The sequence below is a fragment of the Triturus cristatus genome, chromosome 3_2 (assembly GCF_964204655.1).
Source record: "Triturus cristatus chromosome 3_2, aTriCri1.1, whole genome shotgun sequence".
In the NCBI taxonomy this organism is placed as follows: Eukaryota; Metazoa; Chordata; class Amphibia; order Caudata; family Salamandridae; genus Triturus; species Triturus cristatus.
This window is the reverse complement of record NC_140584.1, coordinates 996,814,456-996,829,671: the sequence shown is the minus strand read 5'-3', so window position 1 is coordinate 996,829,671 and position 15,216 is coordinate 996,814,456. Positions and strand designations below refer to the sequence as shown.

General features: G+C 41.9%; 1 protein-coding gene across 2 annotated transcripts in view; it reads left to right on the top strand.

The window, feature by feature from the left end:
- LOC146858973 (N-acyl-aromatic-L-amino acid amidohydrolase (carboxylate-forming)-like) overlaps positions 1-12,006 on the top strand; it is a 174,436-nt gene extending 162,430 nt beyond the window's left edge. For both annotated transcript variants that reach the window (XM_085649613.1, XM_085649612.1), the window contains exon 7: positions 8,407-12,006. In XM_085649613.1, the coding sequence (XP_085505739.1) occupies positions 8,407-8,604 (198 nt within the window). In that variant the 3' untranslated portion in view covers positions 8,605-12,006. The remainder of the gene's footprint in view (positions 1-8,406) is intronic.
- The last annotated feature ends 3,210 nt before the right edge of the window (positions 12,007-15,216 follow it).

The window sequence follows — 15,216 nt, the reverse complement described above, 5'->3', positions numbered from 1 at the left end:
GTACAGCTTGTGAAACAATGTCTACTAAAGTCTTTCCACTTGAAAAAATGCCCTAAAATGGCATCTCAATTGCTAGTGTGTAGCTCGCCCCTCTAGGGTCTGCACATGCTTCCAGTCCATTACAATGACTCAAATCAATGCTAAACAACCACTGGTTTTGTGTAATGTCTGTATGCTTAAATTTTATTAGGAAATCCACCAGCAAGCATTCGCAAACTTATTTGCTTGACCAGTACCCTTCCTTTGGTGCTCGCATCAGTGTGTGGTCTTCCTTCTTCTAAGTATACTCACCTATCAGCTTTTAGTTCCTCTTCCTTGTGCTCAAAACACTTGAGGGTTTGTCTTAAATTCTTTGAGCTCGCCACGTGTCCTCATGAGTGATGTTTTCACAAGGAAGACACTTGGAATCACCTGCCTTAATCTGAGAAATTGTTTTACATGTCATGCACACATGCACCTAGGTTTTAGGTTTAGCCTGCAATCTATTGTAATATTATAATTCTTAGAAGGGGCTTACATTACGTCTTTGCTTTTCATTGGTTCCTATGCTTGCCACTCACTTTTCCTCCATTTCTATTGGCTGTAGCATATTATTTCCAGTTGTTCCTCTGTGTATTTCTCTTATCAGTGTCCCATGGCCCAAGTACCCGTGTTCATCCGCTTCGATGGAACTTCTTTCTCATGAGCAAGCTCTCATCAGCCCTGCTTGTTTCACTTTGCGTCTAACTCGGAATAAAGTGAGCTCCGTCATTTGTTCAATACAGAGCTACTCTAGACAACATACATTCCGCCTCTGTTTCTCCTCCTTCATCAAAACGAACCTTTGTAGAGTCTGCACTTGAAGATTTTGCCTCCGAACAAGATTCAAACTGGTTGCACTGCTGAGCATATGCCGCCTTTGTAGCTTCACTGGGAGCGATGTTTTACCCGAACTAAAATGGCGCTCTGCAACGCGTCTTGCACTTTCCTGGTTGCCGCAGCAATTCGAAACAAAATACATAGCTTTAATGTGGTGCGCCACACCAATTTGCACATCACCTTCTCAGCTTCTGTAGAACTGATCCCAGAGTGTGCCCGCCTTGAAATTTAAAAGATGCAGCTTGCCAGTGAGTTGATTTGTTGCCCTCGGACTTCCTGCATGCTCTCCTATTCAGCCGCCCACAGTGAAGGAAAACACCTGAGCACCCCCTTTGATGCTCTGCATACACGTGCTGTCAGAGCTTTAGCACTGTCACCTCTGAATATTTTTGCTTCTCACACAAACTGGGAGGCAAGGTCAGGCATGTAGAATAAACGAGGTTGTGAGATATAATGGGGTATTATGAATGTGTGGCATGGACCATTATTTCTTGAACAGATTTAAAAGGGGGTTGTTCCAACAGAGCTCACTAGGGTTGATTAGGCACTCTCTGCAGCAGCAGCACACCCTTGGCTCGACAGGCCCTGAGTGTGCTTCAAGCACAGCTCTCCAATGTCAGCCCAAACAGTCTGGACAAGTGCGACAAGTGCGCTAAAATGGCAGTTAATTATAGATTTTGAACATGTACAGAGTGAAGCAGATGCCGGCAGTGTTAGCCCATGGACGTATACATGCATTACAGCAACTTGACATAAATTGTAATATCCGGCACCACAGCCCTGCAATTTTCGAAGACCAGCAACCGGCATCTTGTGTTCATCAGTTTCACTACAGCATCATCTATCTTTACTCTATGTAAAACACAAAGCTGTACATTGCATCCTCAACATGACCATTGTGTGGCAAGGCTCAATAATATGATAGCTCAGAGCTGTTACCAATATTCCGAAGACGGAAAGACTGAGTGACGGCAGGAAGTGGCACCTGTGACATTACATTTCAGGCAGATCTCTTAAGCAGGTGCATGATCCACTGTGCTACAGAACTGACTAAGGCCACAGCCATTCTGACTCTGTAATAGCGGACTCTAATATATGTTTTTCGCACAATGTGAAGCCAGTCTGTTTAAACATGGGACTCAGTGTGCACATGCCTTTTTGCGTTCTAATGCAAAAACAGTTGATGGACAGAATGCAGAACAATGTCATACATTCACCCCAGTACAGAGATCTGGGCCTAAATCCATCGTTTTTTTGCTCACCATGCCATTCCAGTTTGAACCCAGCCATATGCAAATCAGTCTCGACCCTGCGCCCAATGGGTACAGTCCAGCCCGAACTGCCAAGCCAGGTCCTCCCTGGACTGGAACCAAGCATCCTAGGACCGGTTTCGGGGTTTCACCCCTCTTCAGCCAGGATAGCTTGATTCCAGTGGCATGGAGAGCACGGGACTCACGTCTGAGCATACCCGTCTCACTCACGTTCTAGGCAGCCGGTCTGCATCAATGTTTGACTTAACAAGTGGTACCCAGGCACAGGTGCATGAGCAGCTCACAGTACTCCAATGATGGCTCTTTTATAACACTGTTCCTTGAGACAGTGGGATCATTTTCATTGCTTACTTAAGGGCCAGTGGCATCTCTTGCTACATCCCTTGAAAGTATCACAAGAGTCCTGCACAATTTTACCCTTGTGTAAACTGCAACAATATGTTTGGCATTGGCAAATGGACAGGGTTCAAAAACAGTAAATCTGCAGTTGTCATGAACCTTGTGTTTAGGAGCTTTTTAGTTAGGCGTTTACAACTTACTAAAACCAACCATCATATGCCACTGAAGATTTTGTTGACGACCTCTGTTCAAAGGTTGAGTATTGAATTATCATTATTTTACCAATGTTTCTTACCCCACATTGTAGCCCACTGTGAATCAGTATGGGGAAGTTTGGGTTTATGATTTTGACCTGGAACACAGAGTCAAGTGTTACTCCATATTTTAATTCTTGGAGGCCTTGGATGAAAATCAACTCATGCTCAGGAAGAATGGACTTTATTGTGCTAATTTCCATGTTTTTCAATTCTCTGGATGCACTCAACAGCTGATGATATTTCTTTGAATGAATAGGAATTGTGCAGGTTGTGGAAATTTGAGAATCTTTCAAATTACACACCACATCTATCCTGTGGAATAAATTATGGTCTTTAAATTTGTTTTCAGAAATTCCACAGACTGTTTCTGAGAATATTTTTTTTCTTGCTTCACTCAACCCTTCACGATCTGTATGTTTTCTCAGATCTTAGAGTCTATGCATTGCCTTCACTGTTAAACATTGATTGTGACTTTTGATGCCAGCATACTTCTGCCAGTGATTCTCTTTTCTAGAGTCACAGACTAGTGGCTGAAAGTGCTATAACGCCTTTTAACTCATCTTCTCGTAGTTTCTCCAACACCCCTTCCTGCCAGCTAAATCACAAACGTACTAAAACATGTTGCTCACATTTTTACTGAGAACGTTGTGGGCTGTATTTCATTTTAGTTAAATCCTCCGCCCTTCCCCTTATCTCCTCGTGTTGACCTTACTGAATGCATATATTTACTGTATATTGCATATTAAAGTCATGGCCTTCACAAAAGTGTATTTATGGCTGTATATACTTCTTTTAATCTCCCGCTGTTTTTTACGCCTTCACTCTATATTAGTTAACAACTTCACCGATGGTGTAGATATTTCATTAGGACTGCAAATTATTTGCATGCTTTTTTGCTGCATTTTCTTGTTTGTCCAAAGCTTTTAATTTAATCTGCTTGTTTCTGCATGAAATGAAATGAAAATGTAATCTATTCCGGGCACTACTACACGAAGGTGTCTAGGCGCCATAATTCTGACTAAGAGAAATAGAAGTGGGGTATTAATTATTGAACAGCCAGGTTTTTAAAGATTTACGGACGGAGGAAAGATCCAATTTTACTTTGAGAGAAATTGGCAAGGAGTGCTATAGTCTGCCTGTACTACCTATAAAACTTCTCCTTCCTGATCAAAGATGTCTTGTGGGAACATACCGGATGAATTTGTGTTTGAAATAGTTGGGACCGTGACCGTGCAGGGCCTTAAAGGCTTTACACAGGGACTTACATTTAATACGTTTTTTATAAGAAGCCAGTGCAATTGTGGCAGAAGATGCAATACTGGCTGACGTTTTGGTACCGCAAGCTGCAGCCAAGCAGCTGCATTTTGAAGAACTTCAAGTTTATTTAAAAAGTTTGATCTGGATGTTAAAAAACAGCGCACTACAGTAATCAATGTTTGACAATATTAAAGCGGAAATGACAGCTTTCCGCAAATTACGGGAGAATAAAAGGTAGGACTTTCCTGAGAATTTTTGAAGGTAAAAAACAAGAGGATGTTATAGAATTAATTTGGCCCTCAAAGGAGAGTCTGTTCTCAAGATAGACTACCACGTTTTTTACCTTTCTGACCGGGATGGGAAGTTAACCTCCGAAGGCCACCAGTTTGGTGACCTAAAAGAGGTATCCTTCCCAAAAAGAGAACCTCTGTCTTTCCAGAATTCAATTTGAGACAGTTGTTGGACATCTAGTTCCTAATTTCACGCATGCAATCCTGAAATCTGAGAGCCGTGCCCTCATGGTCACTGGCCAGCGATACTCAAATTGTAGTATTGTCCTCATAAGATACCACTCTAAAGCCAAATGCCTTTATAAGCTTGGCTAATGGAGTGACATAAAGATTGAAGAGCGTAGGGCTCAGAGATAAGGGAGGGACGGGCCACAGCGGGCACCGTGTATTTCCCCAGTGGGCCACCAGGGGTTGGGTCTGCTTTTGGGCTCTTGGGGGCCGATTTTGTTACAGAGCCGTTTTTTCAGCATAGCGGCCGTGGCAAACAGCTCAGCCGCACCCCCAACCCCAGGGGGCTGGTCAAGCACTTTGCCTGGGCTGGTTTTGGTTCCCAGTCCAGACCTGGAGATGATCCCTGAGGAACCCCACAGGGAAGCAAGCAGGCCCCAGACCTAAAACCGTTAAGTTCCACAAGCTGCTTCCTGTCTGAAAGGAAAGACTGAGTGCCTTGCCCCTAATTCCCAAGGGTGAAAGACGGTCAATAAGAAGGCTATGGTTGTTCATGTCAAACGCTGCGCATAGATCTAATAAAATGAACGCAGCCCTCACCCACGTATCGATGGTTCGCCTGATTTCCTCAGAAACAGTAATCCAAGCTGACTCTGCTGTGCTGACTTCTAAAGCCATATTGAGTAGCATCGAGAAGATTATTATTAGAAATGAATGAGGATAGTTCAGAGTTGATGGCCTTCTCCACATGTTTGCGGGGAGAGGAAGCCGAGAGATTGGCCTGTAATTGTTCGGGTCACTGACATCAAGGTTAGGTTTTTTAGCACGGGTAGAATGGACGCCTTTTTCCACTCCTTGTGGAAGTGGCCTTCCAGGAACATCCTATTAAAGATGTCCTTAAGATTATTAGCTGTGATGTCAGGTACTAGATGAAGGAAGTTTGGGGGACAAGAGTCCAATGGTGAACCAGAGTAAGTTTGACTCAAAAGGGCCGAAATAGTAACTTTATCAAGAGAGCTAAACTCATTCAAACTAGAGTAGCTTTCTGATGGATAGGTAGCCTGCTTTGCAGCTTCAGAGAGAGAGTTAAGATCTTCCCCAATGGGGTTGTTCTCCAGTGGGGACTTAGAAGAGGAAGTCTCTCCTGCTGAGGGTGTAAAGGCCGTTTCTTCAGGATTTGCGTCTCTTGGGTGGCTGATTACAAAAGAATTACAGGCCAATTCAACTTTGCTCAAGAAAAAGTCTGCCAGAGAATTGTAAAAATCTTGATTAATTTCAGTATTATTAGGTTCAGCCAGTTATCTCAGCTTGCGTACTGTCTCAAAAAATCTCTTTAGGGAAGTTTGAAAGAGACCTTTATTTTGGCGGTAAAGTAGCTAGATTTGGCATTAGAAACCGCCACTTTATACACCGAAGGGCCTTTTTATAAGACGTTTTATCAATGGGGTCATACTGTAACTGCCATTTTCTTTACAGCTTGCCAACCGATTGAGATTGGAGGTGATTATGATTATCTGAAGTAGCCTCCTCCAAATCTTGGGGAATCTCCGGTTCAGAATTGACTAACAGCTCATTAAAAACTTCAGGTGTAATTTTATGCCAGGGTCGACTTAAGGAATTAGATGTTTGGGAGACAACAGTGGAGGCTTGCCTTTCCATATGAAGTGAAAACATACCCGCACAATGGTCTGACCATGCTAGCGGGAGGATGGACGAGACTGTAAGAAAGGGATTGTCGGATAAAATACTATCCAATGTGTGGCCTGCAGCATGTGTGGGAGCATTTATACGTTTTACAAGCCCCCCACTTTACAGAAAATCTGAACAAAATACTGCATACCTGTCTAGGGGGTTCTCCAGATGGAGATTAAAATCACCTAGAATGGTGAAGTCTGAAGAATGAATTGTTATATCTAGCAGCTGGCTGTTGCTATCCAAAAAAGCTGTTCTGGGACCGAAGAGTCTATACATAAGAACCCCATTGAAAGAGTAGTGATTGGTCAAAGATATTTTAGAAGCCAATGCTACACACTTCGAAATCCCATCCAACGTCCCAAAAGAGGCTTTGAAATATGCCCTACATATAATGGCTAATCCACCGCCTTTTGTTTCTATCCGGTCAAGCCTAGTGATGGTAAATCCGTTGGGAATGGCCATAATGAGATCTGAGACTGAAGCAGCATCAGCCCATGTCTCAGTGACGAATGCCACGTCCAACGTATGGGCCGCCAGGAAGTCAGAGAAAACTAAGGTATTTTTAATAAGGGATCTAGCATTTATGAGTGGCATTAAAAATCTTAGAGATAGGCATTTTGTAGTAGGAAATCCGTACTTTTCTAAACGCTGTACCCTAATATTGGATAACATCAGCTGGCAATGAGGGCAGGTTTGCAAAGACTTCTGTGGTGTAATTTCAAGCGTGCTTGTTGCCTGCATGTTTTCTTCCTTTGTCCTACTCTCTTTACCGAATCCCCCCGCTTTATATTACCGCCAGTTGCTGCACAATATATTGCCATTTTCAATAAACAAGCCATAACACTTTTATGAAGTTTAAATAACTTAAATTGCACACCTGCTCACCAAGCTAAACTTACAACAACAAAAAATATTATTAATCACATGGGTGCAAACTATTGCAACTACCAATGCTTTTCCCCCCTCATAATAGACAGACGTAAAACAGCCTTATATGGCCATAATCTCAGGCTTCTTGCTGCTCTTAACCTTAGTCACTTGCTGATCCCATAGTCTCCTGTCAGTGGATGAAAGAAGTTTTCTTTGGTGCTGCAAGTGATATCCTGGTCTAGGTGTGACTGAAGCATGTGCTGTTATGTGTAGTGTATTTTTCTGAGTGTATGAGGAGCTAGCATTGTGTATGCCACACTGTATCTTTGCTGTGTAATTTGAGAGAGTCAACACTTTGCACTGTTGTACTTAGTGGGTGGGATGGGGTGTGCGCACAAGTAGGAGCAGGCACTACTGCTACCTTTTCTTTGCTTATTCTGTTTATGGCCCTGATTCACAATGGTGAACTTGAACGTTTGTGTAACTTTACAGTTGCTTGCTATTCACAAAAGTATTTTACTAGCAGTATCTTTACGACTGTGGTGCCTCAGCACATAAAAAGTTAGGACAGTCCTATCTTTTTATGTGCGGTGACTCTGCAGTCGTAAAGATGCTACTAGTAAAATGCCTCTATAAATAGAAAACAATCGTAAACTTAGACAAAAGTGTAAATGTTCCTTTGTAAATCAGACCGTACGTGTTTGAAGTGGTTGTTTTCGCTGTTAATACTGATATGTATGTTATGAATGTATGAGGGAAGCTTTGTTGCTAACATTACTGTTTTTGTTTTATGTGTGTATTTGTGGTTTTGTTGTGATGCTACCTGTGCTGATCCTGTACTGTGGACGAGTGAAATTTGCAGTTTTGTTGCCTGTGCTTAAGTGTTCTCTGCTTATGGGGGAAGCGTGCTCTATTGCTGCCTCTGCATACACCTTTTGTATGGGCTAGCCTGCAGTGCAGCTGTCTCTGCAGTACCCATTCTGTTGGTGTGAGGGGAGATTGCAGTACTGCTGCCTGCATTGTGGCCATGGTCTGCAAAGGAGGATTAAGTAGACTGTACCTGTCCTGTTCCACTGTCGGTAGTTTGCTTGCTTGTTGTGCATCTTGTATTGTATGTAATTTGTAAGAGAAGTGTACTTTCCTGACACCTGCCTGGGTACATAAGGGTTGTCTATAGTCGGTCTACATATGTCTCATCAGTTTGTGTGTCTGATGAACATTTACTGCGGGCTCCTATTTTGTAGTTAACTATTGGTTAAATTAAGACTTTCTTTAAAAACCCAGAAATTGTTGTTTCTCTGAGACTTTCATTGGCAAAATCCAAGTGTAAGATCTCAAAGTCTTGGATACTAATTGTTTTTTAATAAACTCACATTCACAATGTCTTTTCTCCACTTTTAGGATAAGGATTTTCTTCCTGTGAAGCGAGGGGATCCTATTTTTCAGATGCTAAGTGGACAGGAGGTTTTGTACGATGGAAATGTGACTGTTTACCCTCTATTTATCAATGAAGCTGCTTACTATGAGAAGAAGGTTGCATTCATTTTGACGAAGAAAGTCAGTTTTTCTGTCCCTGCCATCCGTGTGAATCAGGAATAGGTTTTCATGCAAGTCAGACCTACATATCAGCTCTGCCATCTGCTGGGGAACTTCTCTTCACTCTGAACAGTTTGATTGATTGTGTAGTACGAAGAGATGATGCTTATTAATCAAAGTAATGAAGGGCTTGCCGAAAATCTTACTCCATGAGTCCAAAATTTACAAATGCAGGTCTCTTAGTAAAATTTCTCTGTACTGAATGGATGTGGTGTTTCCCCAAAATAATATAGTCAGGGAATTCTGCCAAGGAGTTCTAGAGGAATTTGTGACAAAGGCACATCTGATGATCCAGTACAAATTTATTCTAGAGTTTTATGTATTTTTACTGACTGATGATCCCCTGCTCTGTTCAAGATTTGTTAATAGATCCTTGGCAGGGACTAGAAAAAGAGGAAATATGATCATCTTGCGCAAGCCATCCAACTGCCCTGTTTCTCGATGGGCAATTACATTATCCTATGCCAGCGTGTAAAATATCCTTATCTGAAACTTGGGTATAGGAGAGATCTTCTCACTCTCTTCATATATGTCAGAAAGCATCAATGGTTATGAGGTCAGATTTTATATTTTTGTACAGAATTATATCAAATAACATCAGGATCTAAATAGATGGAGATGTTGGATGATTCTACAAATGAGGTTCAAAGAGCCTTTGAGAATTGAACTGAGCATGACCTGATCTCCAAAACACAAGTGTCTAAAAGAGTGTTAACAAGTGAGGAGATCAAGGGTGATCTGGACACTGATGACAACAGTCTTTGAAAGCTGGAGCAGATGGAGGTCTGATCATTGCGTTCACATGAATAAAAAGCCTTGAGAGTTGATAGATATCTGATCACGTTGCAGACGTTAATCAAAGGTCCTAATAGAGTTTGGAATGAGGAATTCCTTTTACTCTATAAAGGTGCATCACAACACCTTATTGAGAACTAGTACCAAAGAAAATTTGATCACCAGCTACCAATGTATCAAAAAACCTTATAAGGCACTGGAATGGACACAAATCTGAACAGTATTTCCGGGACTCTGAAAGATAAGGATAGGTCATGTAATTCAGTGTATGTCCATCAAGAGGCCTTATCAAGCACTGGAATCAGGAGGATATCTTTTCACCCTTTCCTTGTACTAGCAAGAGCTGGCTGCAGGGGTAGCTCTGATCACAGTGTTCTGTTCAAAGCAATGCCCTAATGCGAGAGTGGGCCGATCCCTCGTACAAGTCTATCATATGCCTTATCAGTGTCTAAAACAATAGGGGAGACCTAGGCACATGGTCAAAGGCTTTAGATAGCTCAATGAAGGTATAGAATCGAAAGAAATATGATTTGCTGTTGTACACATCTGTGAAAAGGCCCCAACTACTGGGATTAAGAAGAAATAGGAATACTCTTCTCATGTCTAATCTTGTCAAAGGTTTGGGATCTGATCACATATTTATAGGCTACCCATGGTTTAGGTGTAAACCTATAAGTAACACCCCGCCGGAAGGGAAATAGCCCTCACCAGTATAAACATATAAACACTGAAAAAACACCTGCACAAGAACAAACTAAATGTCATCCAAAGAAATGTAAAGGATCGTGAAAGAGTCAACTTTAATATCCAAGGTAGCAACAAGACAGACTGGGCTAACATTATTCTGCTAGATATTCTGCTAGAGTTATTTTGTTTAGGAATGTCACTAAAATATTGTTTCTTCTTCCTTTTCCTTTTTTCAGTTTTGTGGTCTTTGGTCTCAAGGTGCAGGATTTAGAAGCATGTTTTAGGTCTTAATTATTTGTAACTGTAGAGAATCAGGAAATATTAAAATCATATTTGATATTTTGGCTACATTTGATTCTTTCACTGATAGGTATGATGGTTGGTTTCATGAGAATCTTTCCCAATATGTACCATCACATTTACCCACAGACAGAGAATGGGTGAAACCCTTTGCTATATCAGCCCCCTTTTCTAGCGAGTCAATATTGATAGTAGGTGAATTGCTAAATACCGCAAGCTTTAAATATTCAATGTAAGGTGTAGTGACAGGTATCTGGGATAGTGGTGAAAATATGACACCGAACATTTAGAAAACATGGAACGTAGTGCCTCTTGGATTGCTTCTGCAAAATGTTCTCACCAAGTTCAACAAAGATTGGAGTGATATTGTTTGTCTTTGCAATGGTTCCGGTACATATATGAAAAAGTTAGGTGATGACCTGTTAATATCGATACCTGAGCTGACGTACTTTCCTGTAAGAGATCCTTGCCACTTGCTAGATGGTATGATGAAATCATGTTTACAATCTTCAGAGATAATGAAGAATGCTGGTGACTTTCTAGCCCATTCTGATGCACTGTTTCATTATGCGTGCAAACTAAAATGCTAATATTTCTCATTTTGTGCTTTTACGTGGCATCAAAGAAAGAGTCATCCCAACTGTGTGATTTAGCCCATGGTTCTCAGTCCTAGAGCCCATGAATGCTATATTATCCATGTGGCAACCTTTACAGAATGTTTGCTTAGTGATGATGTCAAAGGCAAGAAATGTGAGGATGTTTGGTCGCATAGTGATAGTGATGTGAAGAAAAGTACATTCTACTCCATTCTTAGATTTGTACAGGAAAACTGCTGTAGTGGACAGAATCAAATACCTAGAGTCTGAAAACACCCTTGTCTACCAAGTGTTCAGTGTAATTGGTGTAGCTGTGAAACATCTCCTTGAGAGTTGGCTGGGCAACACTTTTAGTGACTTTGGCACTGCAGCATGTTCCATGTTATAATTCTTGTCACTTGGTAAGCAAAGAAATGTTGAGGAGCAATTCAGGAAATTTTATTTTACAATGCATGAGAAATGGCTTGCAATGATGCATAGAAATGTCCCTTCACCAACCACTGCATTTGAAGTCAATGAAGCCTCACTGAGGTACTCTGCACAAGTTCTAGATCCCTTCTGTAAAAGGGAATTTTCTCCAGACTTAAAAAAGTACTGCTTCATTTTTGACCGCTTCAATAACTCTGAGGGCATATGCGCCCACTTCAACACATATGTTGCAGAACCTATACCAGACTATTGCAATCTTAAGGTGCACCAGTATTGCCATGGAAAGCTATGTCAGGGGCCAGAGTTAGCAAATTGTGTACTGGCTGTTTTGGTGTTGCCCGTCTCAAGTTCCCATGTTGAGAGGGCCTTCTCCCAAAGAAAAAAGTTTACATGGAAAGGAAAAAGTGAGGCACATGACTAAAGACTCACTGAAGAAGTATTGAAGTATTATTATATGATGTACTATAATAATAAGTTTGATTTGTAAAAATATATTTGGACCTCATATATACTGTACATACACTGTCTATAGACCATGCACTACCAGTGCAGAAAGCAAGCAATAATAAATGCAAAATGTTCCATGAACACCTGAAAACCCCTGTTTTGGTTGTTTTTAAAGGTGAGAAAATGTGTGCCCACTTATAACCACTGTTTTTTAAGGTATTGAAATCACTGGAAAACACTGAAAAAAACACCAGAATTGACCAAAAATTGAAACTGAAAACAGGAAAGCCTACATATCTATAAAAGCACTGAATCAGAAATGGTAAAGATCTGAGAACCCTATACATGACTACAAAATAACCTGCTGGGATTTGGGGAGACACAGATCACACCTCTCGTGTCTAGTCACATTGTGAGCTAGGGCAGAGGATGGATCTAAAGAGCTGATTTGTGTCCTGGACCATGGCACGATCTAATCAGCATGTACAAGCCTGTCAAAGGGATTACCTGCAGCTGAGAATGTTGGGAGATAGGAGCACACAGTACAAGTTAGTAAAGGAACAGCCTCAAGAGCTGGGAACACCATGAGGGTGTATGTTTATATGTTCTACATCTAATTGTGGACAAATAAGGGTGGGAGTCTGATTATCGTACCTATTTATAAAAGAGGCGAATCAGGAAGTGGGCCAGGAGATCTGAGAACTTTGCTTAGGACTATCAAATTGCTTTATGTAGAGGTTAGTCTCAGTGATATCTAATCACACTTTCCACGTTTAGACATTAAACGCAGATGCGGAGTCTTGTTCAAGTCTATACATGGTACTGATGAGATATCACTACACATTACAAACGCACAAAGGATATCACAAAGTGAATAGGTGGGAAGTATCATTACCCCTTTTATGACATTGACCTGTGATGGGAAGGGTGTGGGGATGTGACTACAGTAAAAGAAAACAATCAGGAAATGGAAATGAGGTGCTGTGTGGTCACCCTACAAATGTCTTTTGAAAGTAATTATAAAACACTTTGACTGAGGTGGCAGTGGTGCACTGATTCCATTCCCATGTTAGGAACCCTTTATCCCCAAACATTCAACTTTTCTTCAACTCATTTCCACCTCCATTTAGGACAGACTTTTATTCGTCCACTTATTCATTTCTGTTAATTGGACCAACATTTCACACCTGTATCACATCTATCACACAGGAATATTGAGAGGCAAGACTGTGCAAGGTATGATTGACATTTGCTCTTCTTTCTCAGGCCTCATCTGGAACTAGGGAGATATCACAAGTCATTCCCTTGCTGCAGTCCTTGAAAGCAGTGCTAATGTTCATAGTGAAAGAAGTATGGAAACGCTTGCCTTTCTCATGAACACACCGCATCTGAGCTAATGAGGAATGCATATTTAATTTAGAAATGTTCAATCTAACACTGTCCACAAGGTAAAAAAGTGCACAAACAACTTATACGCCTTCACAAAATGAGTTATGGAACCTATGAAGATCGTGGATTGTGAAGATTGACTTGTTTGTATGACGTGAGCTCCCAATTATGAAGAAAGAGAGCAAGGATTGGCTGAAGTTATACTCTAATTGGAATAATTTAGTGTTAGTGTTTAAAGTGATTTCATATGCTATTCTTCTGAGCGTCTAGCACTCGCTAGTCTTTCTGTGTTTTGCATATCTGAAGAAAATGAGGGAGAAGTATATTTTAGAACTTAGAAATAGTAAGTCTTAAGTAGTTTGTTTTCTTGGTACAGTCTGGCTTGCAGTCATTGTTTCAAAGTGTGTTTGATGCTTTGTTACCTTCTTTCATTCCTTGTTCTCTTGTTTTTGGTTCTCTAGGAGTAGTAATTTCTGCCAATGACTAGGCAGTTCTCTATCAATAAATAAGGTACAGAGGGGACTTTCTCCCTGAGCCACGGACGTATGTAGCTGCTCTACAACTTTTTAATTTTTTTATTTTATTTTTTTAAAGTTTTATTTATAAATTTCAAACATTACAAACAAGTGCAGTACATTCAGGAGCATTAGTTCAGCACAGTATCAATACCTTACATGGCACAGTTTCCTCTTGTCCTATCGTGCATAGCACAGTATCATATCTGACAGGTTCCAATCTATTCCTTCTAGGGAGATTCCTTCACTGGCACCCCTGGGCAGCCCAACCCCGACCTAGTGTAAGCCAATCTATGTAACCCCATGTCTCTCCGTCTCAGTAAGGGAATCAACTCCCACCCACGCCGTCACACACCCCAGCATCCCCTCCGGACACATACCCCTCTCCCACTCCGCAGCGGCTCCCCCTTGTGGGCGTGCAAGTAGATAGCATTTTAGTGGCCCCCAAATATCCTTGGGCATAGAGGTGCTCGGCATCAGCTCCGCATATGCGGTGAGTTGTTCCTGACAATTTATTAAATTTGGGCGCCCTCCCTCTGCCCCAGCGGATCGCCACACGCCTCTTTGCCAGTAGAAGCGCTAGTGCAACATATTTGCGATAATCGGCTTTTAATGGTTTCACATAGCCTAGTACGGCCAGCAGGGGCGTGGGTTCAATGTGCTTGTTTACCATCAGAGTTAAAGCCTCAAAAACTTTCCTCCAATAAGTATAGACACCCGGGCACTCCCAGGCTAAGTGTAAAAAATCCGCATTTGGTGCTCTACACCTCTCACAGTTGTCCGCTGTCCTCAATTTGTACCTATGCCTCCTGGCTGGCGTGTAATAAAGCCTGTGTAAAAATGTATAGTGCATATTACGCAGTCGACTGCTGGCCGAAACCTGCTCTGTCTGTGACGAGCAATACACCCACTGCTTGTCTGTCAGCGCAAACCCCAATTCTGCACCCCAGCGCGCCCGGGCCGGAGCAGACGGTTCTTGTCTCTGTGTGTGGATGGTATGATATATTAACGATACCAATCGTTTAGCCGTCGCACTTTTAAGAATCAATTGTAGTGGCGCAAACTCGGGGGGTCAGCCGGGAAGCCCTGGGGTGAGAGAGCAGACGCCCTGCCGAAGGCGAATATATAAAAACACATCTAGTGGAGTGCGTTGTGAGTCCTGGAGTATGTGCTCTAAAGTTCGAAATTGACCATTCTGGTAAAGATCTCCCCAAGTTTTAATGCACACGCACTCCGCAAATCTGTGAAACACCGTTTCCTGAAGTAGAGCATAGGAGCATCCAGTAGGACACCTATGCGCTGCCATGCTGCCACAGTGCATGCAACCGTTGTCGTCGGCCGCTCCCTGCTAACAGGCACATTGTACAGTGCTCCGTCTATCGGGATGGGATGAGCCAACCAGTGCTCCGCTGCAACTTGTGGCATATATCGCGGCTGGTGCACCCAAAAATAGGCAT